The sequence below is a fragment of the Vigna umbellata genome, chromosome 5, assembly GCF_029865625.1.
Source record: "Vigna umbellata cultivar VRB3 chromosome 5, Vumbellata_1.0, whole genome shotgun sequence".
Lineage (NCBI taxonomy): Eukaryota > Viridiplantae > Streptophyta > Magnoliopsida > Fabales > Fabaceae > Vigna > Vigna umbellata.
In genome coordinates, this window is record NC_142169.1 from 3,617,986 (window position 1) to 3,630,343 (window position 12,358).

At 34.4% G+C, this 12,358-nt stretch overlaps 1 protein-coding gene across 1 annotated transcript; it reads left to right on the forward strand.

Moving 5' to 3' along the window:
* Window positions 1-10,904: 10,904 nt before the first annotated feature.
* On the forward strand, window positions 10,905-11,998 carry LOC124822782 (receptor-like protein kinase-related family protein). Its single transcript, XM_047294838.2, has one exon. It carries the CDS (start codon window positions 10,964-10,966, stop codon window positions 11,735-11,737), a length of 774 nt encoding a protein of 257 aa, XP_047150794.1. The 5' UTR covers window positions 10,905-10,963; the 3' UTR covers window positions 11,738-11,998.
* Window positions 11,999-12,358: the final 360 nt, after the last annotated feature.

Consider the following 12,358-nt stretch of genomic DNA (forward strand, 5'->3'; position numbering starts at 1 on the left):
TAGGTAACCCTCTAAAGGGTTCGGTAAAAAGTATATATAGCCCAGAGGTCAGAAACTGAAAAGACTTATTATAAGTTATAATCGATTATTTGTGTCCGTTATGGGGTTTTCAAAAAGTGATAATCGATTATCGTAAAGAATACTCGCTTATTTGCTTGACTAGGGCAATACTGAATCATACTGAAAATACAATCTTTTTTGCATATGGGAACTTAAGTGGTTACAATGTGAAAGGTCATTTTGCATGTCCGATTTATGAAGAAAATACTAGTTATCTTCAACTGAAGCATGTGCAGAAAACTGTGTACATAAGGCATCGAAGATTCCTTCCTCGAAATCACCCTTACTATAGATTGAAAAAAGCGTTTAATGGAAGTCCTGAAGATGATATAGTGTGCAGACCCCGTAATGGGGAAGAAGTATACAACTAGGTGAGGAACATTGATGTTGTCTTCGGAAAATATAAAAAGAAGACCATTGAGAAAAACATTTTGAAAAATCGATCAATATTCTTTAATTTTCCATATTTGTGTAAACTTGATGTGTGGCATTGCATAGACGTGATTCATGTTGAAAAAAAATGTATGTGATAGTGTTGTTGGGACTTTACAAAACGTAAAAGGAAAGACAAAAGATGAGTGAAAGCACAACAGGACTTGGTTGACATGGGAATCCGTTCTAAACTACATCCGCAATCCACAGGAAGACACACCTATCTTCCTCCAGCTTGTCACACTCTTTCAAAAAAAGAAAAGCAATTCTTTTGTCAATGTTTACATAACATGAAGGTTCCATAAGGTTATTCATCGAATATTAGTAGCCTTACAAAAGATGAATGAAAGCACGACAGGACTTGGTTGACATGGGAATCCGTTCTAAACTACATCCGCAATCCACAGCAAGACGCACCTATCTTCCTCCAGCTTGTCACACTCTTTCAAAAAAAAAGAAAAGCAATATTTTTGTCAATGTTTACATAATATGAAGGTTCCATAAGTTTATTCATCGAATATTAGTAGCCTTGTTTCTATGCAAGATTTAAGTTAGTTAGTTTAAAGTCTCATGATTGTCATGTCTTAATGCAACAACTTTTACCAGTAGCTATTCGAGCAATATTATCTGCATCTGTTAGAGGTATTCTCACACGTTTGAGTTTGTTTTTCAGTGCCATTTGCAAGAAAGTTGTTGATCCTCGACAGTTAGATGATTTGCAAAATGAGGCCATCAAACTATTGTGCCAATTGGAAATGTATTTCTCACCCTCATTTTTTGATATCATGGTTCATTTGATTGTCCATCTAGTGAGAGAAATTCGAATATGCGGGCTGGTTTTCTTGAGGTGGATGTACCCGGTTGAAAGATACATGAAGATCTTAAAGGGATATGTTAAGAATCAATTGAGATCGGAAACTTCGATTATAGAGCGCTTCATTGTAGAGGAAGTCATTGAATTATGCTCAAGTTATATGCCAAGTTGTGAATCAATAGCACTTCCAAAGAATAGACATGAAGACAGACGTGAAGGAAAGGGAGTTCGAGGAGTGAAGATTGAAAAGTATTAGTGGAAAAGTAGTCAATCAAGCTCATTTGTACATTTTAAACAACACAGAGGATGTTATTCCTTATATTTCACAACACATTGATGAAATTAAGTCTGCACATCCACGTATGAGCAAAAAGTGGACACTTCATGAACATAACAAATCCTTTTTAACTTGGTTTAAGAAAAAGATTTACGCGACTCCAAATGTTTCTGAAAATCTATTGAGACTAGCTCGTGGACCTAACACTGATGTGATAACTTTCGGCGTCTATTACATAAACAATTACTTGTTCTATTCAAAGGAGGAAGTTGATAAAAGCAGAGTTCAAAATAGTGAAGTTACCCTACAAGCTGAGGCTGTACACTTTTCCAGTTCCAAGGATAAGAATTCAATCACAACATCAATTAGTTATTTTGGAATAATACAAGAAATTTGGGAAGTTGATTGTGTCACTTTTAGAGTTTCAGTTTTCAAGTGTAAATGGGTTGATAGTAATTCTGATGTGGTGACAGAGGACCTTAGATTCACTTTGGTTGATCTTAACAAAATGAGTTACAAGGATGAACCATTTATTATGGCTAGTCAAGCAAGACAAATATTCTATGTTACTGACCCAGTGAATCATAAATGGTCAATGGTGTTGGAAGGCAGAGCCAAGCACACAACTGATGATGAATACTCTTTATATATACTTGAGACAAGCTCCTTCTCATTAAGAACCATTGAAAATAAGGTTAATGATGTACCCGATGAAATACATGCAACTCGATGTGATCACAACGAAGGCATATAGGAGAAATAGGTTTCTTTTTATTGTTTTAATTACTTAGACAATTTATTTATTTTGTCTGTTCTAACTTTAACTTACTAATTCTTTGTAAATAGGTATGATGAGCTTTGGATCAATCGGACGGGAGGACGTGGTAGATCTGTGACTAGATGCCTAAGGTCACATCCCATTGGGTTGCGGAGCAGAAGTTGACGATGGAGTTTGATCCTCGATCGGGTGCTCCTAGAGGGGCACATGCAGAAAAATTTAGGAGTTACTTGGGCACATCATGTCTCTATTGTTAATTTGTTGGGATGATGTCCTAGAGGTTGAGAAAAATCTTCTATCATTGACTTATTTTTTGTTGAATATGCTTTAACATAAATTTTGTTTTTAATAGCAAAATTCCTAATGATGAGAGGATAAGGAAAAATTCTTTATCCCACAGTCCGATGGAGGGACTTCAAGACTAGACTGACACGTCTATACGTCTTTGGCTCTAAACAGAACGACACTCCTTGTGCAAAATATAAAAAAATAACTAAGGAGGAGTGGGCGCAGTTTAAAGCATCTAGACTTTCTGATGACTGGTAGGTATGTTTTTTAATATTTTTCTCTTGTCTTAGAAGATGCTAATTTGTGATTTATGCTTAATAATTTTAATTGTTTCATAGGAGAAAAGGATAGCCGCCTAGCACAAGAAGAGACTTAATGATACACCACACATACTATCACGTGGTGGTTATACATTATTAGAGAAAAGGATGAAAAAAGTTGTGTTGAGGCTTTAGGTATTGAGTCACCTGACCTAGCACCTAGGCTGCACGGAACAAGGCCAATGGCCAGTATACATCCCAGTCGGCTCAAGAGATATCCTAGAGAATTATAAGTAGAAACTTTTAACTAATTACTAGAGTTCATATAAATTTTATGTAACAAACTTTTTTATGTGTCTAGGTTCATTATTATATGCATGATGAGATGGTTGAGCAGCAGACTTAGGGCACATTTGTGGGGCAAGGAAGGGAGGACCTCCTAGTAGCAGCCACAGGTCGGCTAGACCGTCTAGGTTGTGTGTGTGCTGTTGGAGGAGCTATTGGATTGAGGGACTACTTTGGCCCTAAACCAAGAAGCAAAGAGGCCATGAGTGAGGAAGCGCTTAGTAGCCTAAGGCAAGTCAAAATGGAGGAGCGCATTAATGAACGCTTCCGACAACAAGAAGCAGCATATCAAAAGCTTTTTGAAGAAAAACTTCAAATGATGTCCCAACTACAACAACAACGGGAGGACGTCACCATAGATGATCCTGCCGCACCTCATGTGAGCACCAAAGGCTCATACTCTACTGTAGATCCTACTTATTACACTTGTCAGTATGAGTTTTTGGTTGATGAGGATCCTGATAACGGTTGAAAAAGAGTTATTTTTATACTTAATTTTGATATTAAAAACACCCTTTATGACTTAGAAACTAGCTTGAAATCATGTTTTTGCTTAAGTTGTGAGAATAAGAGAGTTAAAGGTGGTAGTATTGGTTTTATGCTTAGTTTTCCTTGTTTTGGCAGGAATTAAGATGAATTGGATGAAGAAGTTGAAGTAATGAGTTGGAGTCAGGAAAGGTTGGAAAAGTGGCAAATAGAAGAATCCTAGATAGCGCTTAGCGTCATTTTGGGGCGTTGAGTGCCACTTTAGAGGTGCAACCACTGTTTCACGCCTGAGCGCCACCGCTGAGCGCCAATTTGGTTCTGCAACCACTGTTTCATGCTTGAGAGCCATCACTAAGCGTCATTTGAGTGCCACACTTACCGTTGAGTGCCCTTTTGGGGCGCTAAGCGCTGAGGATGTGGGCTTGGACCTATTTATGTTATTTTTATGAACTATTTAAGGTTTTGGACGACCTAGGGTTCATATCTTTTGACAGAAAGAGGCGAAAACACACTCCTTTCATCCCACGGAGGCGAATTTTGGATGCAGAAGCTCCAATCTTCAACTTTTAGGCTTTTATCTTTCATTCTTTTCCATATTTTCATTTAGTTTCACCATGTCTATGATGAACTAACCTCCATTGTTGTTGGAGAAACGATGTAATCCTTTGAGACTCTCATGTACGGGTTTAAGGTAAATTAGAAAGTGACATTAACATTAATGAAGAAGATGAATTCATAATACATGAGAGTGGATAGGATAAGTCGGAAACCCCAACAACATAATCATTCTATATTTTATATCAATCACTTGTGCATTCTTCAAGTCAATTGATCAAAACTTGCATTCATATTTATTTTCTACATTATGAAAACTATGATTTTGTTCACAAATCTTAATTAATCAAGAAACCACATGAATGTCTAGGTCATGAGTCTCTAGGGAAACGATACTTGGTCTTACCATTTATTATTACATGATACGATTCGGTACACTTATCGAAGTGTTAACAGATCCTCCGCGCGTAGTGGCCGTGAGACGACAGATTGCAAGAGGCCAGACCCTTAGTGGTGCTCCTTTATTGCCCACTCACGCGCGAATCATGATTGATGAAGTTAAAGACCCCAGGCTCTAGTTCTAGTGCCTACATCTGAAATCCAATTCGTGGGGAAGGCCTTTGGCACATTTATAGCTTGGCCTAAGGTTATGATCATGTCATATTTTGGCCCACCAGCGGTATTATATTCTTATTTTTATTATTTAAAATCTTTAAGTTATAATTAAATGATTCCTAACTTTTGTAAATGTGACTCGCAGTTCTACCGTCCTAAGAAACAACCAATGGCTCAACCTATGAATGAGGCTCATGAGGAAGTAGAAGATGATGATGATCCTCTATCCATATTGACCTCGAGATTAGTCAAGTTGAAAAAAGGACCGATAGAGCTAGAGTGGGAGTTAAGCGTCGAGTGCTATATTCCATTGTATATTGATTTCAATGATGCAATGGAGATCGTTGCTAGAGAAAGAATGTTGAACATTTCATGCATACAACTATGGTGCATGTAAGTTTTTTAATTGTTATTTTCCAATTTGTATATTAGTATTATTAGTTTTTAATAAATATACCTAACTTTATTGTCATAGGTACATGGACACCATCGTAGTAGATTCTGGTCAGGCTTTTATTTATGGCTTTCTTGAACCTCAGACCATTCAATATATGCAAACATGGATGACTGAGTCTAATAGAGAGTTGTATATCACGCCATACATTGATGCGTATGTGTTTCCCAATATTGTTAACTTTATATAAATTTTAATCAATAAACTCACTAGTTGTTGGTACATGATAGGGGCCATTAGCAACTAATGGTAATCATTCCAAAAAAAGCACAAGTTGTATGGCATCGAGTGCCATATTCCATTGTATATTGATTTCAATGATGCAATGGAGATCGTTGTTAGAGAAAGAATGTTGAACATTTCATGCATACAACTATGGTGCATGTAAGGTTTTTAATTGTTATTTTCCAATTTGTATATTAGTATTATTACTTTTTAATAAATATACCTAACTTTATTGTTATAGGTACATGGACACCATCGTAGTAGATTCAGGTCAGGCGTCAATTTATGGCTTTTTTGAACCTCAGACCATTCAACCATCTGGAAACACATTAGATTCCAGAAAATCATATATGCGTATGTGTTTCACAATATTGTCAACTTTATATAAATTTTAATCAATAAACTTACTAGTTGTTGGTACATGATAAGGGCCATTGGAAACTAATGGTAATCATTCCAAAAAAAGCACAAGTTGTATTGTTTTGTTCTCTTCATATGAAGATGAAATCAGAATTGAAGTCCTTGTTATAAACGTAAGTATTACATTCATTCATATCAATTCATTATGAAATTAATATATTAAATTATGTTTCTAATGTTTCAAATAATTCAAATTTGTTTAGAGTTGTGGCTAGGACCAGAGGAGAACAAATTGAAATTATATATCCTAAGGATGGAATTCGTTGATCTTTAACCATTAATTTTCGTAGTCAAATTTAAATCATTACATTTGGCTAAGTTCTTTCACATGTTTAGTGTAACAAGCAGAATGATTCTTAGGCATGTGGAGACTACATCATGTCATGGATGAAGGCAATCATCCGAGCAAAAATTATAGCAGATTGGATTGAGGTAGAAATTTACATTTGAAAATCTTACAAATACCAATAAACTTTTCACATTAAAATGAATGTAATAGTAAAGTTTCATTGATTTTGCAGCGGTTCAACACTACCTCTACATTGTCGGATGCAGTAATAAAGAAGATAAGAGAGGAATGGGCATAATATTTGAATAAACATTTTAAATAGCTATACCTTTAGGTTTTAACTTAAAGTTTTGTAGCGTTTTAATTATAATTGCATTTTCTTAGCTTTTAGTTTTACTTGTGCAACCTTTTGAATGGATGAATTGATAATAACATCATTTAAACTATGAATAGATGAATACTGTGAATATACGAATTGGAAATTGGGTTCTTTTTGTTTTGATGATAGCCTTTGCAGTCTTTTAGTTTTACTATTTAATTGGAATTGATGAATTGATGATAACATGGTTTAAATTAATTAATTCTGTGAATATATGAATTGGAAAACTGGTTTCTGTATTTCAGGTTTGGTTAAATGAGCGAAAAAGAACCTAGTTTACAAACAAACATTGAATGTGACGTCAAATTATACACTATTCGACATTCATATTGTATGTTAACGTCAAACTATGTACTGATCGATGTTCAGTAAGGGCGAGCTTCTCTCTAGCTCAGCGAGGGTAACGTCATCCACCCATAAAATTGACGTTAAATTTACATCAAACCTCCTTCTGCCCGACGTCAACTTTACGTCCAGTCCCCTTATAGTTGACGTTAAATCTTCATTTAAATATAAATATTTATTCAAATATTGGACATCGAACTCGTTATTACTCGACGTGCATTTAAACAATAGGAAACGTCGATCTACATAATTTGACGTCAATTATATGTCCACTCCCCTTATAGTTGACGTTAAATTTCCTTTAAATATAAATATTTATTCAAATATTACACGTCGAATTCATTACTACATGACATGTCTTTAAACAACAAGTAATGTCGTTCTACATAATTCGACGTCAAAGTTACGTCTTGTCCCCCTTACAGTAGACGCTAAATCTTCCATTAAATATACTATTTATTCACATATTAAATGTCGATGTCTTTATTGATTGACGTGTCTGTAAACAATTAACGTCAAGTTTCGTATTTCGACATGAAAATTATGTCTCCCGCTATGAAGTAGTTAGCATAGGTGCTAAGGAATGGATAGACCAAGAGTCTAAGTATGAGATGTTAGTGATGACATCAAGGGTTATAGATCGAGGATCGAGTAATTCATTTGATTGAATTGTTATGTTAGAGGACTAGGAATATTATTGTTATTATTATTATTATGTATGAGGTGTCTGATTATTGTTTATTTAATCAGTATGTTTATATCATGTTATTATGAATGTTTTACCGGTAGCTTACCCATATATGTTTGTATGTGTGCATGTGAATGTCATGATCATATAATGTGTGATGTTATACATGAGCATATGATGTTGTTGACGGTGTTGAAGCATGATAGATTCGAGAGATGACGAGGGAAAACTTGGGATTTTATTTACAGTTATTACTTTTGATCTTTGAGACAATGTAATTGAAGTCATTTTAATTCCTTCGTTATTTTCATTGGACAAATGTTTTGGAACTATTATGTTTTATGCACGTTTAAATATTGAGGTTTTGAAAATATGTTTCCGCATTATGTTAAAGTTTGAAATTTTTACTTATTTTTGAATAGCCTGTGACACCATGGAAATTGGGGCGTGACATCGTAAGCCTGATCATATTGCTAAATGTTGTTAAGTTGACAAGAAAAGTGAGATGAACCTTCTTATAGAAGAAGATGAAGAAGAGATGGAGATTTTTTTGTTTTCAAAACACTCGGACATGTTCAAAACTAAGTTGTTTGAGGTAGTGCAAGAGGGGGCCAAGCAACTTGGTGCCGAATAGATTTAGAATGAGTTGTTTGAAGTCCAATAGGAGGAGACTGAGGTGTTTGGAGTCGAGCATGAAAAAAATGGGTTGTCTAAAGCCAAGGAGGTGAAGGCCAATATATTGAGCACCGAGTTGTCAAAGAACTCGACAATGCTAATGAAGTTCTTGGTAAATGATGTGACAAACATGGAAAAGACAAACTTGGAGAAGAAACTCAAACAAAAAGATGAAGAGATTCAACGGATAGGAAGACTTCTAGATGAAACTAATGAGATATGAATAAATAGAGAGTTGAGCTTAAGGAGCTAAAGAAGGCGGTTGTTAACAAGGAGGAGGAAACCTCTAGTGTTCTTGAACCAGAAAAAAAAACAGGAAAGAGGAAGATGAAGACGTTAAGAAGAACCAAGGTATGAGAAGCTCATAAAATTTCGAACAACATGAAGAAGTTGGACAAAACAAAGAAATAGTCGACCAAAGCATTAAAGAGGTCAACTAAGGTAAAAGATAGGAAAGCCATAAGGAAAAAGAAAAACTAAAATTTGATTGAAAAAACAAGTTCGGTGTGGGATAATGTACATGGAAAGCCGAATAAAGGATGAAAAATATAAGTTTATGGGGAAGATTTGTTAGGCTAAACTTAAATTTTAAGAGTTTATTAGTAATTTTGTTTTAGACTTATTTTTAGTTTGAGTCCATTAATATTTAGTTTGATTTTGATAGAGATAAAATAAATATTGATAACCTTAATATTCCATTTTTTCAGGTGCAGTATAATTTTATTTGATTGATATAAAATAGAGATAAATTAATTAGTTGATAGAGATAAATTAATTTCAGGTGCAGTATATTTTTAGTAAGTTATATTTTGTTTAGTTGGGGAGAGAGTGCGTAAGAAAGCAAGAGACTTGGAAATCAAGCAAATGAAGTAGTTAACGAAAAGAATAACGGGATTTCGGTAAAATTGGCAGAAGTCGAAAGTGGATTGGGCTTGTCAATTAAGAGGCCCACAAAAGGAAAAAAAGGAAGTGCCACATAATAAGAACAAAGTGAAATCATATCCAAGGGGCGAGGAGGTAGTGGGAGCACGAATATCAGGGACATTAAACGGAGGGATTAATGAAAATACATGAATGTAAAACTGTTCTCAACACGTTATAGCTAAAGAATTAATGCATAGGAGATTTTCAAGTCTATAATGTTACCCACATCGGATAAAAGAAAAGTTAAACATAAATTTATATCAAATATATATACCTATATATATACTTCGTGGGTAAGACAACTTTTGAAGTTATACAAAAATAAATATGAAAGATGGAGAACAAGATGGCCTAAAGCGATATCTTATGATACGTGTATATTGAATCTTTCCAACATATTATACCTATGCTAAAAGATTGACAGAGGCAAAGGGTTCCGCCAAGGACACGCAGATACTAACGCCTGAGGGTAGTGTTTTAAGACTATTACAAAAAGATTTGAGATGTAACCTATTTAAATTCCAAATTGAAAACTTTTTTATTGTCTAACTAAAAATATAAATAGGTTTTTTTTTTACAAGGACTAATTGTGAAATAATACATATATTATGAGAAATCATGCCAAAAAAAACTAATTCAATTTTAGTTGCTGCAATTTAAGTCACGAATTTCATTAATGTTACAAGTTTCTTTATGTTTTTAATAATTTACTTATTGTTTGATATTGTGTTCTTTCGTTTTTATTTCAATTTGTGTAATCATGGTTCGTACCACTTTTGAACTCACCATTTAGTTTTTGCACTGTACTTTGTTGTCACTGCCATTGTTGCTAAAATCCAAAACAAAATTACAAAACGACAGATTGTATAGAGGAACATGTATAAAATTCTAAATAATCAAAGTAAAAGTGAATTCCTTGGACATTTGGATAAAATTAATTCACAACGTAAACAACTTGCACTTTAAATTACTCTTGTGGATAGAAGATTAAAAAACAACACGCTAATTAGATTGAAAAACTATTGTTTCCTAGTCTTTCGAAAAAAAATCACATCAAATTAGTTTAGTTTGAGAAAATAAAAAATCGAAACTAAATCCTTAATAAACAAAACTATAATATTTATTTTTAGTTTCTATTACTCATATAAGTCTTTACGAAACACTTGCAAAAATATCTTGGAACATTGTTTAAAACTATTAGACGACTCTGTTAACAAATAATTAGCATAACAAGAACAGGTTTTTCAATATATTTTAAAGTTCTAATGAAAACCCCATTTCTAGAGTTGATCATTTTGATAAAAACAATAACAATATTAAATTATTACCACAATCTTTTTGAAGTGGTTATGTTACATCCCACCCAAACTGCTGCAGTGGATTTTTCTAGATATTTTCATAGTAATTTTACTGAGAACATTCTATCCACTCAAACACATTATTGGCTTGATCGCATTTTATCACGAATATCTGCGATCACTTTCTCCGATCATAAGTCAACGAAGCATGAAAATGACTCCTGCATTCTCCACTAATCATGGTGCTCACAAGTCAGAAATGTCTGCTTGAAGGATTCAACTAAACGTTCACTATGACCCACATTCGTTCTTCTTCATAAGAAGCACTTAGCTCAGCGAAAATGGTAAAATAAATTATGCATTTCTCACACAAACCCATGTTCTTATTGTTCCTATGCATTTGGGTTGCAAAAGCTGCTGACCCTTTAGGTGAATTCTGCAATAGAAACACCAACATCAGCAGTGGAGGAAAATTATCTGCCAATATTGATAAACTATTGGCTGAACTAGCCCTCAAAACTCCCTCCACTGGTTTTGTTGCTACCACTTATGGAAAAGACCAAGACAAAGTCTATGCATTGTCTCAGTGTAGGGGAGATGTAAGCACTGAAGATTGCTCCACTTGTATTCAAGATGCCACAAAGCAAATCCGCCAACGCTGTCCAAACCAAGCTGATGCAAGAATTTGGTATGACTATTGCTTTCTGAGGTTCAACAACAAGAGTTTCTTTGGTGAGGTTGATACATCTTTCGGTATATTCTATTTCAATGTTGAAAATGTAACTGACCCTGAAGCTTTCAATGAAGAGCTTGGGGCTCTGATGAATCATATTAGAGCACAAGCTGTGGTGCCTAAAGAGGAAGGGCTTGGGAAGGGAAAATCTGTGTTGTCTCCATTTGTGACACTCTATGCGTTGGTGCAATGCACGAGAGACTTGTCTGAAATATCCTGTGCTCAGTGTTTGGCTGTTGCAGTGAACAACTTCCCCAACTTTTGCAGCAATCGTAAAGGGTGTAGAGTGCTATACAGTTCTTGCTATGTTCGATATGAAATCTACCCTTTTTTCTTCCCACTTGATTCTAACAAAACAGGAACTTCTAATGCAGCAAGAGTCAGCGTCTACACTTAAGTACCATTCTATTGTGCCAAAACTGTGTTCATCGTTGCTACTAAACCACCCTTGAACATGGAAGTTGCATTTGAAAAAACTTTGAAACTATAATATGTTGAAGCATAAGACGGTGTCTCAATCGTTGGCAATGATTGAATTCTGTAGTTATGTATGTCCAAAAGCTTTGTATGTGTTGTAAGTAGACATGTGACACATGTTGTCTGTTGTTATGATTACATACATATGTCATAATAAATTTCTTTTTGAGAACTTTTATCATACTAAGGTAAAAAAACTTTTTTATAACGACCTTTTATTTTGGTTGACTAATTATAAAAAAAATACATTATTATAAATATGAGATGCTTTTCTATAACGATTGGACCTAAAACTGGTATAGAAAGTAGTACAGTACAAATATTTATATATTGATTCCACTTAAAAACGGTATAAAAAGTTTCTTTTCTATACTGGTTAGACCTAGAATCAATATGGAAAGTAACGCAGTGAAAAAACTGTTATATAGGAAAACACTTTCTATATCGGTTAGTCATTATAACTGATATAGAATGTCTGATATTCTTCCCCGCCTTCCTTTCATGCTTCACTTTCTTTGTTCTTTGCGCTTCTTCTCATTCA